This window comes from Oncorhynchus tshawytscha, linkage group LG04 (genome assembly GCF_018296145.1).
Source record: "Oncorhynchus tshawytscha isolate Ot180627B linkage group LG04, Otsh_v2.0, whole genome shotgun sequence".
Classification (NCBI taxonomy): Eukaryota; Metazoa; Chordata; class Actinopteri; order Salmoniformes; family Salmonidae; genus Oncorhynchus; species Oncorhynchus tshawytscha.
The window spans coordinates 21,678,610-21,699,337 of NC_056432.1; the positions used below are offsets into that span (position 1 = coordinate 21,678,610).

General features: G+C 45.5%; 1 protein-coding gene across 1 annotated transcript in view; it reads right to left on the reverse strand.

Moving 5' to 3' along the window:
* Positions 1-20,728, reverse strand: part of LOC112232795 (voltage-dependent N-type calcium channel subunit alpha-1B-like) — a 102,439-nt gene that overhangs the window by 3,537 nt on the left and 78,174 nt on the right. Inside the window, exons 25-44 of the mRNA XM_042321268.1 lie at positions 19,792-19,993; positions 18,825-18,989; positions 18,444-18,554; positions 18,218-18,301; positions 17,212-17,217; positions 15,826-15,942; positions 14,109-14,174; positions 13,845-13,936; positions 13,024-13,174; positions 11,879-12,006; positions 10,542-10,638; positions 8,966-9,071; positions 5,857-5,964; positions 5,249-5,370; positions 4,866-5,035; positions 4,494-4,629; positions 4,174-4,290; positions 2,559-2,597; positions 1,446-1,644; positions 150-370 (exon numbers count right to left, since the gene is read on the reverse strand). Of these exons, the coding sequence (XP_042177202.1) occupies positions 150-370; positions 1,446-1,644; positions 2,559-2,597; positions 4,174-4,290; positions 4,494-4,629; positions 4,866-5,035; positions 5,249-5,370; positions 5,857-5,964; positions 8,966-9,071; positions 10,542-10,638; positions 11,879-12,006; positions 13,024-13,174; positions 13,845-13,936; positions 14,109-14,174; positions 15,826-15,942; positions 17,212-17,217; positions 18,218-18,301; positions 18,444-18,554; positions 18,825-18,989; positions 19,792-19,993 (2,437 nt within the window). The remainder of the gene's footprint in view (positions 1-149; positions 371-1,445; positions 1,645-2,558; positions 2,598-4,173; positions 4,291-4,493; positions 4,630-4,865; positions 5,036-5,248; positions 5,371-5,856; positions 5,965-8,965; positions 9,072-10,541; positions 10,639-11,878; positions 12,007-13,023; positions 13,175-13,844; positions 13,937-14,108; positions 14,175-15,825; positions 15,943-17,211; positions 17,218-18,217; positions 18,302-18,443; positions 18,555-18,824; positions 18,990-19,791; positions 19,994-20,728) is intronic.

The window sequence follows — 20,728 nt, forward strand, 5'->3', positions numbered from 1 at the left end:
GAGAGTTGCACACAATATACACTGTGCTGTACTAAATCAGACAGACATAAACTTACGGATAATGTCTAGAGTGTGTATTATTCATTGCATACCCTGATTCCTTTCCTGCCCTGCCCGTATCCTATCCTACCCTGTCCATGCCCTCCCACCTGCTTGTTGATGTTGGGTTCCTGCACCTCGCTTGGGGAGGTGGCACAGCTGGTGGTGGCAGACTTGGTGGTGTGGCAGTGTTCCCTGCTGCTGTAGCGATCACAAGAGTAGTAGCGCTGCTTCTCCCCTGCCGTCGAGTGGTTCTTCCTCTCATGGGAGCGGCCACGGTCCTGCACCCTGTCTCTAGATGAGGGCTCTGCAGCCGGGTCTCCTGGTGCACCTTAGTGGATATACAAACCAGGGTTAGTGTTAGGCCAGGGTTAAGATTGAACCGGGATGTTGACATGAAGCTAGAGTTAGCGTTAGGCCAGGGTTAAGATTGAACCAGGATGTTGACATGAAGCTAGAATTAGGGTTGAAGTTGTGTTTGAGACTAGGGTTAGGCTTGGATGTGGTCAAACCTAGCCTAATCCTAATCCTAGCATTACCCCAATCTTGGCATAATCCTAACTCCAACCCTAGCATATGTTCAATCCTGGCCTCAACCTAACCAAACCCTAAACCCCCTCCACCTCTGAATTCCCAATTCAACAGCTGATTGCACCCATTCTTTACCCTACTCTGAAACATAAGATTCTTAAACACGTACAAAGGACAGACTACTAGCAGGCTTTTTCTTCCCTAAAAATGATCCTCTCCTCAGCATTGCCCTGCTGAGACAAGAGGTGCCCATAAATTAGCAGGTCATTGGGTAGCCTTTGGTCTGTCAGTCCCTTTTATCTGTGTAATAAAGATCAGCTGCAGAGCTCCACTGTAACACCCATTCCTGAACGATGCCTCCATTGAGCATAGTGCTGATCTCTATAACAGATGAATCCCAGCCAGCTGGGCTGTGGTCTGCTTCTCACACTCTGACTGGGTGGAAGGCAGTGAGGCAGTGAGTCAGTGAGGCAACAAGGAAGAGAGGCAGTAAAGCAGTGAGGCAGAGAGGCAGTGAGGATGTGAGAAAGAGAGGCAGTGAGGAAGAGAGGCAGCAAGGCAGTGAGCAAGAGAGGCAGCAAGGCAGTGAGGAAGAAAGGCAGCGAGGCAGTGAGGAAGAGAGGCAGTAAGTAAGAGAGACAGTGAGGAAGAGAGGAAAAGAGACCGTAAGGCAGTGAGGAAGAGTGGCAGAGAGGGCTATACATTCTAGTAACACTGGGGGAACAGTGGGCTTTATGGTTAAATACTCACATTTTGTAATCAGGGTATTGGCATCACTCGTATAACATATAACACCCTGTAACTTCAATGACAAAGAGATCCCTAATTGCACATTAAAAACATGATGTGTTTATAGCGTGTGTCTGTGCACTAACCAATGGTGCTTGGCGTCCTGTCCAGTGACCGCTGCTTCTTGTCCCTCTCTCGGTGGTGGTGGCAGCGGTGGTGGTGATGGTGAGGCCTTTCTTGGGTGCTGGGCCTCTCCAGGGTGTATTCATGCAGGTTCACCTCCTGGGGGCGCTGGGGGGCGTGGGTGGACGCAGAGCGTTTCACTGGGCTGCAGTCAGGAACAGGCTGTGTGGGACCAATAGGAATAGGTGGGGATCACTGACTTGTCCATGAGGATAGGGATCACTGACTAGTTCATGAGGAATAGGGATCACTGACTAGTCCATGAGGAATAAGAATCACTGACTAGTCCATGAGGAATAGGGATTAAAATGAGTCCTATCTCCTATAGCTCGTCCCACCAGCCTCCGCTGGTGTATTCTACAGCTCTCTGACTCCATTGTGAAACACCATTTCCACCTAGTGGAGATACATCTGTCCTGCAGAGCCTTGCTGCAAAAGATAATACTCACATTTTCACTGTCCTCAAAAACATAGCAGCCTACCTAGATTGTTGTTGGTAAAATCATAGACACGACTACCAATTTCCCTAAGTCTTAGATGCCTGCTAGAGGAAAAGAGCATTAAAGAGGAAACTAAGGCAGTGTCCACCTGTAGCAGCATACCATTCTCTCTCCAAAACAGCTCCCTCAGATCACTAGTTTACTACTGACAAACTCCATGGGCTTGGTATCTAAGAGCAGGTTGGCATCAGCAGCTGTGTTTTAATGAGTGTTGTACAGTCCCCACAGAATGATCAAAGGAACAGTCTCCTCGACGAGGCACTGTACCTGGCTAGACCTTTGATTTACAGTTTTACAGTGAGCTTAACTCTCATCCTAAAATCACACAGTATAGCCCCCACATTGTATATGATAGAACACACATGTATACTGGGTTGTTAATGTCCTACCTAGTGTCAAACACTGACATACTGTACAATCATATGCTTGCAGAACCTACCATTTTACACACACACCTGTGCGGCCAGTTAATACTAAATAGAATCTAGTTTAACACATACTAGTACTTTGGGATCAGCAAACAAAGTAGAGGAGGTGTAGAGGAGATGATGAGGGAGAGGAGACAGGGCTACGTACTGCCAGCAGGGTCCCCGGGGAGTGGCGCGAAATGCTCCTCTGTCACACAGCACAGTTGGAGGAGGAGGAGGAGGAAGAGGAGAGGTCCATGGGAAAGCATCAGGCCAGAGAGACCGGAGACAATAGGATGGTAGACGGAGAGAGGTGACATTGAACAGTTATGAGAAGAATAAAGGAGAAGCAGCAGGAAAATGGCAGGTGTCTTAACATGCTTATTAAAAATAAATGATCCGCTTGTAAATATGACATCGTTACGTTTAAATGGCCACTGAGGGAATTTGGCTTTCAGTATGCTCTTTTTAAAGGAAGGTGAAATCTCATTGCGTTTCAGCACCTGACAATAAGACAGAATTACCCATTCCAAGCAGACAGAACTCCCCCATGTCTTTAGATACTCAATAACCCCTTGACCATTAATAGTAAGATATCCTAGAAAACACATCTGGTTCTTTAGCTTTTGTTGTTGTGAGCCAAGCTACTGACCTGGCAGAGAGCCAGGTGGGGCAAGTCTATCGGCCAGAGCTGCCTCTAGGGAATCAAAAGGGTTTCATACATATTAAAAGGTGCTGAAACCACTAAATCAACAAGTACAGCCTCTTATCATCCAGCACTCCAGTTTAAAAGGATTTGGGCTTAGCTTCTCACTGGGCTTCTTTGAAAATGAAACAAGGGGCATTTTCCCTCTTCGAGAGGCTTCATGTGAGGGTTCATGTCTGCCCTGGGTGTCACATGTCACTAGTGCACAAAGAGGATGTTGAGGAGGTGGAGGCATGCTGGGAGATTTACGGCCCTGATCGTGCTGGCATCGCCAGGGAGAAGGAAATGAGGCATTACCCCAAAAAGGAAGGGAAAAAATGTAATTAAGCGATGGAAAACCAACCCGGAGACAGAGGTAAATCCATCATCTGTTTCAGGGTAGAGTTCAGGGTACATGCCTCCACATTTCACTCTAACAATAGCAAGCCATCTCAGAAAGGCCATCTCTAACTGTATTGTTGAAGGATTTCCTGCCCTTAGAAGAGGTGAGAAAAATTACACAACAGGTCACGAGGCAATCCTCTTCTCCTCTCATCCCATTTATCGCTCTTTACATTCTCTATCCTTTAGTAACTTGATTACTCTCTTCCTCCCTGAACGCATGAGGGATCACCCCTCTCATTTTCTACACCCATCCATTTTGAGCCACTATAATCAGTTGGCAGCAGAGGAAAAACGATACTGGACAAATAGTTGGCGGTCTGCCAGACTCTAATCAAATTCTCAAAGACTTCTTCTGTGCACTAAAAGTAGGATCAACACACATCCATTCTAACCTGAAAGGAATGCACTTAAACACAACAATCGATTAACATCAATATTACTCAGGAAATGAGGAGCTATTTATATTTCTTGGGATGAATTGAAGGGAAAAAAAATTCAGCAGTTATACTGCAGTAATATCGAATGAAATTCAACCCCCCCATAGAGATGGCCCCCTGACCATAGTAATCTATCCACAATATAGCCAATGAGAAACACCATGCAACCATGCTTTCCCTAAGAGAGTATAGTTATGGCATGGAGCATCTGCTGTGCTTCACAAATGATGTGTGTGTGTGTTAGGGTGTATCTGTACCTGCAGCTCTGCGTTGAGGCGAGGCATGGACACAGCTCTTCCCTGGCTCTCCAGTCCAGACCCAGGACCAGGCACTGTGCTGCAACTGGTGTCCATCTTCCTCATCTCCACTGACTCCTGAGGGACATATCACACACATACGTATACATACACGAGTGCATGCATGCACACACACAGATAAGTGCCTTGCACAGAGATAAGTACATCCAGTCAAGTAAAGTACTGTGAACAGATACATCAGGAGAGAAAATGCAGGTAGCAGGCCATGATGTTCATGTATGTGTAATAAAGCAGAGGGCAGTCTGGTCTGGCTACAGTACCTGGGGGATGGTTAGGTTTGGGACATCCTCAGACTGGCCCCTTTGGACAGGTGTATTATTCCTGGGTCTGTGGACCTCTCTAGACTTCTCTGACACCCAGGAGGATGATCCTTTCATGGTGCCGTCATGGCCTGGCCTGAATTATTAGACATAAACAGATGAAGATGTTACTGTCATTCTATTATTATTTAATCTTTTTGCCAGGATAGTCCACTCCACTCAGTTACAATTGCCACTGTTTTCCAGGTGGTCCGGTCATAGAACTATCATCTGATTGTTTTAAAGTTAAAAGCTTTAAAATTATAAAGTATTATAGCATTTTATCCCAAGACAAGAGAGACATGGCCACTGGCTGTATGTTAGTGAACTCACAGTGTGCCTCCGTTGTTGAGCAGGGTGGAGCTGGGTCTAGGTAGGGCCTGAGACTGGGGCTGAGGCAGTAGCTCACAGGGAGGCTCCACGTTGGTCATGGCCTTCTCCTTCACTTTCTCCTGCTTGTGAGTCAGGGGCAGTATTGGTTTAAACAGAGCCCCCACCTTCCCCTGTTGATGAAAGACGGCAAGATGCTGATATACTGAACATACTGCACAATTTTGATCCAGGTCTCTACCTTCAGAATATAATCAATCACAACTTGAAATTTGAATCAGCATATTGGTTTTGGCAGGACATGGTAAAAACATTTTCATGGGGGGGAATTTGTGACTCCTGGGTATCAGTAATAATGTGTGTGTGTGTGTGCGTGCGTGCACTACCTGGGAGCCAGTAGCATTCTGCTGCTGCTGTTGCTGTTCCTTGAGCCTCTTGGCTCTGTTCTGCTTGTAGTAGTCAAAGATCATCAGGGCTGCATACACCTTCCCAACAGTAAGCTCATTGGCTGAAAGAGAGACACAGAGGAGTGGGTGAGGAAAACTGCTTTCTCATCCATCTCTATTGGTCTCATCCAAACCCTTTGATATCACTTAATCTCCAATACAATTCAGTCAAGCCAAAGGTATCACTTGTAACAAAGAGTGATTTAGCTGTTTGAAGAAATTTGGTGCATGCCAGGCTTGAGAGAAGGAGCATCTGTCTAGAATATCATTGTTCTCAGGTGAGATACTTAGATCCTGCCACAAGATGTCAGTGGAGACAAAGCCAACGACTAGAATCTTAACTGATGGCAAAGTAAGAGCAAGGGTTCTAGTTGTTATGGCAATATATGTGTCATATTGTTTCAGAGTGAGGAGTGTGGGGCTTGCCACTTTAAGATGTAGCATGAAATACACTCCAAGTATCCTTTTTGTAAATATTAAATATATCAGTGACAAGGACAAGGATCAGTGACAAGGTTCCGAGGGGACTGCCATGCAGATGTGCTTACGTTTGTGTGGTGTCACCAACAGATCCATAGTTTTCTGTGAGAGGCTTGGCCAAACCTGGGAGAGCTCTTTCTTCAGCTCAGCATCAGAGAGACGCTGGGCAACCATCCCTGAGGAGAGGATCACAAGAGAAAATAGAATCATCTAGCATCAAATACACACAATGATCTAATTCAAGAAGTACAAGCAACAAAGACAGGAAAGTAAACATGAGTTTTTAGAGTCTTTGTGGAGATGAAGCAGACAGAGAATAAAGAATAGCTCATTAAAAGCGGCAGTGAGCAGTGAAACTAGAGAAAAGCATAATGTACAGTGCCATCCTTCACTCTACAGGCCCTAAACACAAAGCCCACCACAGAGTAGGCTAATGACACCCAATGGGACCCAAATATACTAATGCAAACCCCTCTGTAAGCAACAAACAAGCAGCATTTGCACCTGCTACACATCCAGGGGACATAACGCCTGCCTGCCTGCCTGCCTGCCTGCCTGCCTGCCTGCCTGCCTTGCCTGTCTGTCTGTCTGTCTGTCTGTCTGTCTGTCTGTCTGTCTGTCTGTCTGTCTGTCTGTCTGTCTGTCTGTCTGTCTCTGTCTGTCTGTCTGTCTGTCTGTCTGTCTGTCTGTCTGTCTGTCTGTCTGTCTGTCTGTCTGTCTGTCTGTCTGTCTGTCTGTCTGTCTGTCTGTCTGTCTGTCTGTCTGTCTGTGAAGACAACAAGCTACATTTACAACTCATGTTTTTTGCTTGAGTTAAAATGCATTGCCTCTTTTGTTTTTATTTCGCCTTTATTTAACCAGGTAGGCCAGTTGAGAAACAAGTTCTCATTTACAACTGCAACCTGGCCAAGATAAAGCAAAGCAGTGCAACAAAAACAACAACACAGAGTTACACATAAACAAACGTACAGTCAATAACACAAAAAATCTATGTACAGTGTGTGCAAATGTAGAAGATTAGGGAGGTAAGGCAATAAATAGGCCATAGAGGAGAAATAATTACAATTTAGCATTAACACTGGAGTGATAGATGTGCAGATGATGATGTGCAAGTAGAGATACTGGGGTGCACAAGAGAAAAAAGATAAATAACAATATGGGGATGAGGTAGTTGGGTGTGCTATTTACAGACTGGCTGTGTAAAGGTACAGTGATCGGTAAGCTGTTCTAACAGCCGATCCTTAAAGTTAGAGAGGGAGATATAAGTCTCCAGCTTTAGTGATTTTTGCAATTCGTTCCAGTCATTGGCAGCAGAGAACTGGAAGGAAAGGTGGCCAAAGGGGGTGTTGGCTTTGGGGATGACCAGTGAACTATACCTGCTGGAGCGCGTGCTACGGGTGGATGTTGTTATCCTGACCAGTGAGCTGAGATAAGTCGGGGCTTTACCTAGCAAAGACTTATAGATGACCTGAATCCAGTGGGTTTGGCGACGAATATGTAGCGAGGGCCAGCCGACGAGAGCATACAGGTCGCAGTGGTGGGTAGTATATGGGGTTTGAAGACAAAACGTATGGCACTGTGTTAGACTACATCCAGTTTGCTGAGTAGAGTGTTGGAGGCTATTATGTAAATAACATCGCCGAAGTCAAGGATTGGTAGGATAGTCAGTTTTACGAGGGTATGTTTGGCAGCATGAGTGAAGGAGGCTTTGTTTGCGAAATAGGAAGCCGATTCTAGATTTAATTTTGGATTGAAGATGCTTAATGTGAGTCTGGAAGGAGAATTTACAGTCTAACCAGACACCAAGGTATTTGTAGTTGTCCACATATTCTAAGTCAGAACCGTCCAGAGTAGTGATGCTAGTCAGGCGTGTGAGTGCTGGCAGCAATAGGTTGAAAAGGATGCATTTAGTTTTACTAGCATTTTAAAGCAGTTGGAGGCAACGGAAAGAGTGTTGTATGGCATTGAAGCTCGTTTGGAGGTTTGTTAACACAGTGTCCAAAGAAGGGCCAGATGTATACAGAATGGTGTCGTCTGCGTAGAGGTGGATCAGAGAATCACCAGCAGCAAGAGCAACATCATTGATATATACAGAGAAAAGAGTCGGCCCTAGAATTGAACCCTGTGGCACCCCCATGGAGACTGCCAGAGGTCCGGACAACAGGCCCTCCGATTTGACACACTGAACTCTATCTGAGAAGTAGTTGGTGAACCAGGTGAGGCAGTCATTTGAAAAACCAAGGCTTTTGAGTCTGTCGATAAGAATGCAGTGATTGACAGAGTCAAAATCCTTGGCCAGGTCGATGAAGATGGCGGCACAGTACTGTCTTTTATCGATGCCGGTTATGATATCGTTTAGGACCTTGAGCGTGGCTGAGGTGCACCCATGACCAGCTCGGAAACCAGATTGCATAGTAGAGAAGGTACGATGGGATTCGAAATGATCGGTGATTTGTTTGTTAACTTGGCTTTCAAAGATTTTAGAAAGGCAGGGCAGAATGGATATAGGTCTATAACAGTTTGGGTCTAGAGTGTCTCCCCCTTTGAAGAGGGGGGATGACCGTGGCAGCTTTCCAATCTTTGGGGATCTCAGATGATACGAAAGAGAGGTTGAACAGGCTAGTAATAGGGGTTGCAGCAATTTCGGCTGATAATTTTAGAAAGAGAGGATCCAGATTGTCTAGCCCAGCTGATTTGTAGGGATCTAATCAAGTTGGCCTCATTAAAAGTGAAGGATAGATTCCAGAGGCACAGTATGCACCGCTCCTATCATGAATCACCAAATCCAAGAGTGTGTTGGGCAGTGGAATTTTAGCAGACACCCAGCAGCTGACAGGGCAGGCATAGGGAGAGAGAAAAGAGAGGGGTGAGTGGACAGGCAAGAGGGGGCACAGGATAGGGAGGGAGAGGGAACAGAGGAAGGGGACAGGGAGGAGGGAGGAGGGAGAGAGAGGGGCCGGGGGGGACAGGGGAAGGGGAGGGGGCAGAGGATAGGGAGAGAGAGGGGACAGGGGAGAGGCAGAGAGAAGGGGCAGGGGAGAGAGAGAGAAGGGACAGGGGTGGGGACAGATGATAGGAAGAGAGAGGGGACAGGGGAGAAGGGAAGATAATAGGAAAAGAGAGGGGACAGGGGAGAGGGCAGAGTACAGGGAAAGAGAGGGGACAGAACTGTCTGACCTGAGGCCAGTTTGATCTCCAGAGCCGTACGGATCAGGGCCATGAGTGTAGAGGTGAAGTGGACTGTGTTGTCATCAGCGATGGGCATGTTCATCTTGACTAGCCGCTGGAGAGAGTGTGTGGAGGGAGGGAAGGTTAGAACACACTTTTACTGTTAACACTTCAGCCAGACCATTGGCTAATCAGGAGAAACCAGACTGTGTGCTGCTGGTGATATTCACAGAGGACTCATGTAGAGTATATTGAGTGCTTTACCATGCTTTTATTTCAACAATACAATAAGATGTGATTGTTTGTTCTTCAGATTTGGTCTTGTAAATGAATCATATGGAAGGTTTTAGGATTTGGTCGGGATAATTTAACTACAGCACACAAAACGCTTTCTCAACTAGTACAACAAGGAGACAAACTAAACATTGCCATTCACTTCTATTGGCTACAGTATGCACTATGCTGCAAGTCAAAGTGCACCGGTGCAAGACTGACATTGATCAAAATAATGGTGAGAAAAGGCATGTACGCATAACCATGGAAGCGCCTCAAAGATCTCAGGAGCTCGACTCTGTGGTTGCCTCCTAACAATCATAAAATTAGTTTAAAAAAGAATCAGTCCTGCTCAAGTCAGTAACACCTTGAGGACTAAGACCTAGCATCTACAGAAAAACCACGTGTCACACACAGTCCATTCAAAATAACCTGAACTGCTTATCAAAGGGATGATATCTACACCCCTACATGCATACATAGCACTACGTTTTATATTTAAGCTATTGTGGTAGAGTTGAGCTCCCCTGAACACAAAAAGCATTCACCTACTATCAGAGGCAGTGCAAAAGTAAGGCTGACCCAAGTCAGAATGAGAGAGGAGAGGAGGGGAGGGGTGAGACAAACACACCTACCCACACATGGGAACACCCATCGATAGAGAGAAAGTAGAGATGAAAGAAAGGATGAGAGAGAATGAGAGATAGAAACAGAGGGAGTAAAACACACAGAAGCCACACACACTGGCAAGACAAAAACCCTCAGTAGGCACACAACTCGGGGGATAGATTCAAATAAGGTAAGGGAGAGGGAGAGCAATACTAAACCCCTTTCAAATAAGACTGTATATTGATTGATACATGATTGAAATTGTCTGGGGACAGTGCTCGATAGGTCTACTTTTTGTATGCATTGTAAAATAACATATACAGATTATTCCAATTATTCATCTGTGCATGTCTGCTGTGTTGGATGTATTAAATGACAGAGGATGGATTATATGAAATCTTATGATGTAATTATTATCCATATTTTAGGAGTTTAACACCTACCACTGTAAATGTAACAACATGCTTAGTAACAAGCGTTCACATAGTGTTGATACTGTATGTATCTCATGGTCTACTGTTTCTCTCTGCCTTTAGTGGACATCACCACACCAGCTGCTCCAAAGAAAGAAGGGGAGGGAGGTGGGGGGCTACACCAAAAAGATCAGAGCGCTAGCAAAACAAACAAGAGAACATTGCAGAGCACAGAGATTGGCAGGAGGTTAAGCCAATGGGAAGGCAGGTCAAGCAGAGGGAGTGGCTACCTTGTAGGCGACTCTTGGCGGACATTTCTTTCCCAAACCTAAGGGTGGGGACATGTGGAGGAGTATCTGATACATATCGAGGTACTTGATACGGCCACTTCACAGAGTAGGAAACAAAAAAACAAATATAGAAGAATAGGGAAGTTAAAGAAGGAGGAGAGGAATACAAAGGAAAAAATAAATACAAAATTAACCAAAAGGAAAAAACAAAAAACAGAAATCTGTGTTATTTAGATTTCCAGTAGTGACATGGAGATGGATGCCATCTTTGGCCACGGTGGACCAGGGATGCATCAGTGCGGTGGTGAACTCAGCTCAGGAAGAAGTGAGCTGCTCAGATCCCTGAGGGGAGACATGGAATGGAAGAGTGAGTCTGTAGTGAGACGCAGAACACACAGGATGCTAATGGGGAGAGAATGACATGACAGCATCGTACGTAGTGAGGATGTCTGCTTCCGCATGCTGAGAGACATCCAGGGGGGAGGGGGTTCACCAAGAGCACGGAAACAAAGGTATCAATGCCAGAATTAATTAAAGCCTTCTCTTCTCTTTACAACGTTTACATCTAGGATCCCAAAAACACATTACAGTATGTAAATATGTGGATCAGATGTTTTCAAGATCTGAATCAAATGATCAATTTGGGACTAAACATCAGTTATTAATGTTTAATCTAACTGTACATAGATAGGAGACGGACCAGGTACAGACCAGAATGTGTTCACTTTATACCTCGACCTACCATATAGAAAGCAGGCATTGTGTAGGGATTCCAATGTCAGGCAAAGTTGGGGCTTTGAAAGCTTTGTTTCCTGTCCAGCGTCATTAACCAAAGCCAGTCAGTATAGAAGGGCAGGAGCTAGTGTGTAGGCGAGTCATTGGTGCACAGCCATTCACTTTTGTCTCTTGGCATAGGAACACAAAGCACCCTTGTGGAGGAAATGTTCTGGGGTTGCTAACCTTGTAAGCTACCCTATTAGGGCAGTTCTTCCCTAAGCCAAGGGGGGGCGAGATAATTCGTAACAAGTTGTACATATCGTTATAGCGAATCCGTCCGCTGCAAAAAGAACAAGCAGATATATAGAAACAACAACTTCAGGACAGCTTCAAGAGAACAATGATAATCAGAGGGCTGACTGCGTACTAGGAGGTGTGCTATCATACCATCTACATAGAGGAGTGTCAGAAAGTCACAAAGTGTCAGGCAGTGTCAGTCAGTCCCCTCCATACTAGTAGCAGTAATACTAGATTCCACTCTGACTGGGTGAGATACAGTAGGAGCCCCAGCCAGCCAGATGGAGGGAGGGAGGGAAAGAGAAAGGGCAGGGGACACATACCAGGCAGCAGGGTCGTACTCAGCCCAAACACGGATGAATTCATCCAGATGATGAGGCCCCAGTATAGAAGAGTCTCGAGTCAGGTATTCAAAGTTATCCATGATCACAGCCACAAACAGATTAAGCATCTGGAAGAGAGGTTTAACAAGGATTTATAGGAATAGACACAGTATGACAACAAAATCGACAGCTAAATAGTTTTGCATAACATTAGATCAAATCAAATATTTTTTTTCTATTTAAATAGTTTTGCATAACATTAGGTAACTACTAATCCTACGTTTCAGACTTATTACCAGACTGCACATCAGTGGAGGCTGCTTAGGGAAGGACGGCTCATAATAATGGCTGGAACTGAGTAAATGGAAACCATGTGTTTGATGTAGATCATCGGATGGGGCCACAGTGTCTCCTGACCCCTCCTGTCTCAGCCTCCAGTATTTATGCTTCTCTGTGAGGACCTGAGCCCTAGGACCATGCCTCAGGACTACCTGGCATGATGACTCCTTGCTGTCCCCAGTCCACCTGGCCGTGCTGCTGCTCCAGTTTCAACTGTTCTGCCTGCGGATATGGAACCCTGACCTGTTCACCGGACGTGCTACCTGTCCCAGACCTGCTGTCTAGAGACAGCAGGATCGGTAGAGATACTCTTAATGATCGGCTATGAAAAGCCAACTGACATTTACTCCTGAGGTGCTGACTTGTTGCACCCTCGACAACTACTGTGATTATTATTATTTGACCATGCTGGTCATTTATGAACATTTGAACATCTTGGCCATGTTCTGTTATAATCTCCACCCGACACAGCAAGAAGAGGACTGGCCACCCCTCATAGCCTGGTTCCTCTCTAGGTTTCTTCTTAGGTTTTGGCCTTTCTAGGGAATTTTTCCTAGCCACCGTGCTTCTACACCTGCATTGCTTACTGTTTGGGGTTTTAGGCTGGGTTTCTGTACAGCACTTTGAGATATCAGCTGATGTAAGAAGTGCTATATAAATACATTTTATTTTAAATTTGATACCATTTCACGTCAGTCATTACCATGAGCAAGTCCTCCCCAATGAAGGTGCCACCAACCTCCTGTGCTGCACATCAACACAAATCTAATGGTTATGTGTGTATGTTGGATGACATCAGTACTAACCAGGAAAGAGCAGAGGAAGATGAAGGACACAAAGTAGAAGTAGGCAAAGTCGCTGCCACACTCCTTCCCCAGGTTGCCTGACCTCTCATCACAGGCTCTGTGACTCAAACACGACAGCATGATCTCATGCCACGCCTCCCCTGTGGCACTCCTGGAGAACACAGGGGTGGACAGACAGACGGACAGACGGACAATGGACAGACAGACAGAAAATCAGCAGACAGACAATGGACAGACAGACAGAAAATCAGCAGACAGACAGTGGACAGACAGACAGAAATAGTGACATACAGCAACAACAAAAAAGTGATTTTATTTTGAGTCATTTGGAGATGTTCACAGTGTACTAAAACATGTTCCCAGTTCCTGTTCCAACTCTGGTGGAGGATCCTTCAGAGTAGCAACTCAAACTGCATGCTCACTCTGCTGCTTGCCAGAACAGGGAAGAGGCCAGAGCAGGGTGGCTGTTCAAATAATCTCTGTTTCCTGGAGTTAGTTGACTAATATAAACCTATCATCATAAACCTGATGATCTGGACTGGAGGTCCCTGAGGGAACAAAGGGATGGTGTGGCAGAGTGGGAGAGGAGGACACAAGACCACTTTCATTCCCAGGCAATGTTACCCAGAAGACCTGGGGGTGGAGCCTGGCACAGTACAGAGCACACAGCCCACTCTGCTGCATGCACCAATTACAAGAGAATATATAGAAACCCTGGCTTACAGTCACAAGAGGGAGAGGGAGAGGGAGAGGGAGAGGGGGAGGGGAAGAGATGAGAGAGGGAGAGAAACAGGGACAGGGTTATTTAATAATGTATATACCTGAACAGTAGCATGAGAGCCTGAAGAAAAGTGCGGAAGTTGTTGTGGTGAGTGATGGATGTGTCCTCGTTGAGCTCAATGTTTCCGAACACCTGGAAAAGTAAGGGATCGATTATACCCACAGATCATGACAGTAAATGCCTTACATTGCATAACAATTTTCTTATTCAATAAAAAACACAATTTCACACCATTAGTCTGTAGGCATGTATAATCAAATTATTTTGAGGGAACATTTAAGGGGATAGTGGAAGCAGCACCCACCTGCATACCGATGATGGCATAGATGAAGAACAGCATTGCTATCAGAAGGCAAACATAGGGCAGGGCCTGGAAGTAGAGGATTTTTTAGGCTTGAGTGGGTGGGATCATTAGGCCCATGGCAGTGGGTGAGTGTCACACCATGACCTTAGAGAACTGTTTATTCTCTGTTGGTTGGGGCGTGATAGTGACTACGGTTGGTCATCTAGGTGATTAATGGTTTATGTTGGCCTGGTATGGTTCCCAATCAGAGACAGCTGTGTATCGTTGTCTCTGATTGGAGATCATATTTAGGCAGCCATTTCCTCATTGTGCTTTGTGGGATCTTGTCTACGGATAGTTGCCTGTAGCGTCACGTTTTGTTTGGCAGTTTGTTGTTTTTGTTCGGTGTTCATTTATTAAAGGATAATGTACGCCTACCACGCTGCACCTTGGTCTCCTTCTAACGACGGACGTGAAAGAAGATCCCACCAATAACGGACCAAGCAGCGTGCCCGGGAGATAATGGCATCCTGGTCTTTGGAGGAGATTAGGGAGAGAACATCCTGGACTTGGGACAACATAACAGCAGGAGAGAAGAGCCTGCCATGGAGGCAGGCGGAAGCAGCGAAGGAGAGACAGCGACGAAGTTGGGGAGGTAGGCCACAGAAACCCCAATATGTTTTGGGGGGAGGCACATGGTGCAGTCGGCGGAGCCGAGGAGTGAACCAGAGCCAGTCTGGGAGAAGGAGAATTTGGAGGAGAGAGAAATTGTTGAGTTGGTGGAGGATGAGTTGGTGGAGGATTTTAGAATAAAGGAACGTGTTGTCAGTTTGGTGCCACCTGAGTCAGCTCCCCGTACTCGTCCTGAGAAGTGGATTAAAGTTCCGGTACCTTTGATGCCGGCATTACGCACCAGGTCACCAGTACATCTCCACAGCCTGGTACGTCCTGTGCCTGCTCCTCACACTCTCCCTCAAGTGCGTGTCCCCAGTCAGGTCCGTCCTGTTCCTGCTCCTCGCACTCGCCCTGAGGTGCGTGTCATCAGCCCGGTGCCACCTGTACCGGTCCCACGCATCAGGCCTCCAGTACGCCTCCACAGTCCAGAGCTTCCGGCAACAGTTCCCAGTCCAGAGCTTCCTGCGACAGTTCCCAGTCCAGAGCTTCCGGCAACAGTTCCCAGTCCAGAGCTTCCGGCGACAGTTCCCAGTCCAGAGCTTCCGGCGACAGTTCCCAGTCCAGAGCTTCCGGCGACAGTTCCCAGTCCAGAGCTTCCGGCGACAGTTCCCAGTCCAGAGCTTCCGGCGACAGTTCCCAGTCCAGAGCTTCCGGCGACAGTTCCCACACTAGAGCTGCCATGGAGGAAGACGTTGTATCAGCGAGCGGAGTGGGTACTTCGCCCGCACCGGAGCCGCCCCCGACGGTAGATGCCCATCCTGACCCTCCCCTATTGAGTCAGGTTTTGCGGTCGGTGTCCGCATCTCTGGAGGGGGGGGGGGGTTCTGTCACGCCCTGACCATAGAGAGCTGTGTATTCTCTGTTAGTTGGGGCGTGATAGTGACTAGGGTGGGTCATCTAGGTGATTAACGGTTTATGTTGGCTTGTTTGTTTTTGTTCGGTGAGTTTCGATTCATTAAAATATATGGAACTCTACGCACGCTGCGCCTTGGTCCAATCATTATAACGATCGTGACAGTGAGGTGTGTCTGTGTGTGCAGGTGTTTGTGTGTGTGTGTATCACCTTAAAGGACTGGACGAAGGTCCACAGCAGGATACGGATGGTGTAGCCTTGCCTCAGTAGTTTGATGAGACGAGCTGCTCTGAACAGCCTCAGAAAACTCAGGTTCAAAAGCCGGTCCTGTGGGGCCGGGTGACAAAAACCTTACAGCCCATTCACTGGAGGCATTCAAAACATGACCCCAGATCACTACATAACGACAATAATGCAGATTAAATAACATGATTTTATTGGGTTGGTCTAGTTTCAATTTGCTGAAGGAGGCCAAACAATGCAGCCACACAGATCTGTACACACAGTGCTGTAGATAAAGTAAAGACTGGAAGGAGAAAAAGTAATGGGACAGGAGGGGTAGTCATTCACCCTGTGGTGGAAAAAGTAATGGGACAGGAGGGGTAGTCATTCACCCCGTGGTGGAAAAAGTAATGGGACAGGTGGTGTAGTCTTTCACTCCGTGGTGGAAAAAGTAATGGGAAGGGAAGGGTAGTCATTCACCCCGTGCTGGAAAAAGTAATGGGACAGGAGGGGTAGTCATTCACCCCGATATGGAAAAAGTAATGGGACAGGAGGAGTAGTCATTCACCCCGTGGTGGAAAAAGTAATGGGACAGGACTGGTAGTCATTCACCCCGTGGTGGAAAAAGTAATGGGACAGGAGGGGTAGTCATTCACCCCGTGGTGAAAAAAGTAATGGGACAGGAGGGGTTGTCATTCACCCCGTGGTGGAAAAAGTAATGGGACAGGAGGGGTTGTCATTCACCCCGTGGTGGAAAAAGTAATGGGACAGGAGGGGTTGTCATTCACCCCGTGGTGGAAAAAGTACCCACATGTCATACTTGAGTAAAAGTAAAGATACCTTCATAGAAAATGACTCAAGTAAAAGAGAAAGTCACCCAGTAAAATACTACTTGAGTAAAAGTCTAAAAGTATTTGGTTTTAAATATACTTAAGTATCAAAAGTAAATGTAATTGCTAAAATATACTTAAGTATTGAAAGTAAAAGTATAATATTGTCCTTATATTAAGCAAACCAGACGGCCACATTGTCTAGTTTTTTTTATTTACGGATAGCCAGGGGAACACTCCAACACTCAGACATCATTTATAAACGATGCATAAGTGTTTAGTGAGTCCACCAGATCAGAGGCAATAGCGATGACCAGGGATGTTCTCTTGATAAGTGCATGAATTTGTCAAATTTTCCTGTCCTGCTAAGCATTCAAAATGTAACGAGTACTTTTGGGTGTCAGGATAAATGTATAGAGTAAAAAGTACATAATTTTCTTTAGGAATGTAGTAAAAGTGGTCAAAAATATAAATAGTAAAGTACAGATACCCCAAAAAACTACTTCTGTAGTACTTGAAAGTATTTTTACACCACTGCACTCACCGTTGTCTATAAGAGCAGTTGTTTAGCCGTAGCAGATGGTGGGCACATCAGTGAAGACATTCAACAAGAGGACAATGCAGAAAGGGCGACAGGGAGAGGGAGAGAAAGAAAGACAGAGAGAGAGAGAAACAAGGAAAAGAGAGAAACATAGAAACAGTAATGACAAAGCCTGTAAGCTCAAAACACACACTTAAATCAGTCAGAGCATTGGACAATGATACAGATACTGTAGGATACTGGACAGATAAAGATATTGTATCACTACAGTAGGAGAACATTAAAAAGTACTACAGGGACTGACAGAAACATGTTGAAGGATTCACATAGATTTGCTCATAATATGACTAGGAGATGATAATGATACACACAAACCCATTCCCTGTTGCACTCAGCTGAACTGCCTCACGTTCTCACTCAGAGCCCATATCAGGCATCAGTGAAGAATCAATAACGTTAACATGTAGCTCTGTTCACAAACTCTTTATCTCCTTCTCTCCCCCTCTGGGCCTGAGCTAAGCCATCTTTGCTCAGGGTTGAGCCTGTGTACAGGTCAAGCCGACTCTGTTTACACAAACTGTCTACACAGCCTTATGTCTCTGCATGTCACTAAACTATCAATACTTTGCCTTATTAACCTTTTACTGCAGTGGGATAAATCAGGGCCACACAGAGTGTTTCTTGCTCGTCTTAAACAAATCTACTTTGAAACAAAAGTTGAACAAGAGTTGAAATGTATCTAATTTTGGTTTGCATCCAAATATAATACTTTATATACACCACAAACGACAAAAATGTAACAAAACCGTTTGACACCAGATTTTCGGTGTTTGAAAAAAACATGTTTATTATTTATGAAATTATGAAAAATATTAATAACATTCCACCCATGAGGCCACAAGAGGGCGATTTGGTCATTTGACTGCAGGAAAGGGCTACCATGTATTGTAATGTATATAGAGGAAGATGGAAGAAGCACATTGTGTGCTCTGCTGATTTCTTAGCTTACATTGATTTCTGTGACCACGATGTCAGTTATACTTCCCAGCACGGTCACAAAGTCAAACACATTCCAGGCATCCTTCAGGTAGTTCTGGAACAAGAAGGGATTGAATATCACTCACAAACTCAAGGCATGCAGTGCACCTTCAAATCATCAATCACCTTCAAATCATTGATAACCTTTGCCATATTGATAGCATGCAGATAAAGAGGAAGGAGGACAGTAAACCCACTAGTGGTCCGAAGGCGATGATCTTCAGAATACACTCCAGAGAGAAGAGGGCAGTGAAGACGATGTTGAAGTGCTTCAACATGGCCTCGTAGAAGTCTGGAGCTCCATGGAACTGGTGCAGGGTGGGTGAGGGAGTGAGATAGAGTGAGAGTGAGAGTGAGAAAGAGTGTGAGAGAGAGAGCGAGAGAGAGAGAGAGAGAGTGTGTGAAGAGAGAGAGGGAGAGAACGAGAAACTTAATAAGCAGATAGCTAATATACCTCCTAAAACATCAACACTGTGTGAATAGGAGTTTTTCCTGACCACTCGATCAGACAAGGAAAATCTCCAGGCCATAGTTATATCCTACTGTATTTTTTTGTGACTGCGATGGACTGTACCAACCTTCATCATGAGCACCACGGTGTTCAGGGCGATCATGATCATAATGGCGTACTCAAACGGGGGTGACACCACAAACTTCCACATCCGGTACTGGAAGGACTCCACGTTCTCTGGCATGTAACGCGTCAGTGGCTTGGCGTTGATGGCGAAGTCAATGCAGGCCCTCTGAAAAGAACGAGCCGGAAATTACATGCGTCCGATGTTCCCTTTCAAATTCACCATCCATTTCCTCATCATCATGACCATCAGCACCAATCACCAGTTATCAATCCATCACTCTTTCAACCATTACCTTCATCAGGACCACTGAATCTGTGTCATCAACTCAGACGGAAATACTGTGAAGAAAACAACTCATCTTACGAGACAGCAAGCAGAGAGTCCTGATTCTATCAGAGCCATGTGCAGAGGAGATGTCTGAATCCAGAGGATGGATACATGGCTAGTTCCTCCTGGCTGTACTCTGGCTCCAGTTAGCTGAGTCAGGTTAGGTTAGCAAACAAACAGACACAGGGAGACGTATCTGTTGTGTTAGTTCAGAATAGGGACAGAGGGAGATACTGTATATCTATCTGTGGTTGCCTAATGGGGTCCTGGTAGACATGAGGAAGGGGGATAGGGGATGACTCGCTGGGTGGGGCTCCAGAATGAATCGTGGACCTGTCACACTGGCGCTCACCAAGTAGGCTGTACTGCATCTGTTGCTACTGCAGGATCCACTGCAGCCTCACCGACTCAACACGCACAACTGAACCCAGCATAAAAAACAGCAGCAGCAGTGAGAGAAAGACTGTACCTGCACTGAGTACTCAGCATTATATAAGGGTGCTAACATCTACAGAGCATCGTGAGCTTTGCACTGCACAGGGCACTGATGACCAACACGTCACAAATGAAGAAAGTATACTTGGAAGAAATACGAATTGTCATTGCTTTGCTTCAAAGTGAGTTATCGCCCGTGCGGTACCTCGTTTTTCTCCAGGCTGCACTCTGACATGGCCTTGTCCCCTTGCTCCTGGAAGGTAATGATGATCAAGGCCACAAAGATGTTGACGAAGAAGAAGGGAAAGACCACGAAGTAGACCACGTAGAAGATGGAGATCTCTATACGGTAGCCTGGACTGGGACCCTGGTCCTCAAAGGTAGCGTCCACAGAGTGCTTCAGAACACTGGAGAGGAACACAGGAACCATGCTGTCAATATATGGAACCACCCACAAAAACAGTCAACTTTGGTTAAACTGCTACCAAGTTTCCTACAGTAACTACAATATGACTAAAACCTAACTGGAAACGATTCAACTATTTAAAGTTCAATATCTAAAATTAGGGACATAGGCAATTAAAATCCTTTGTTAAAATGTAATAGGCATGTGATTAATGTTCACCGTTGCTGATACAAAGGTTAATTTTCATCTGCCGTGTTAAGATGGTCCATACAGTAAAAGTCCAGCTGAGTGAGAGAGAGAGAGAGAGACTGGCCACTAACCCTAGTCCTCCAGGTCATGAGGACTGAGTCTTATTTAATGGACTTCATTTTGACGTATCATAAATCACTGGATTGTTTAATAACATAGCTAATTCAATGATTTCATTGAGGAGGACAGAGGAGCTGGAATAAGAAGGAGAATTATGGACAGGCTGGAAATTGCACAGAAGGCACTCTGGTGTGCTGACCCGACAAGCTGGCACACTTTGCTTGATTTTATTTTAATCTCATTTTGTCCTCATTCGGACTAAGTCCTTAAACATTAAAATACAATTTATAATACAATCATATTTTCACATATAACACATGGTTACAAACTGACATATTGACCAGATAAATACTGTGACACTGAAAATATAAATTGGTTCCTTCATCTACCATAGTCATGCACAATCTTCCAATTTATTATATGTAAG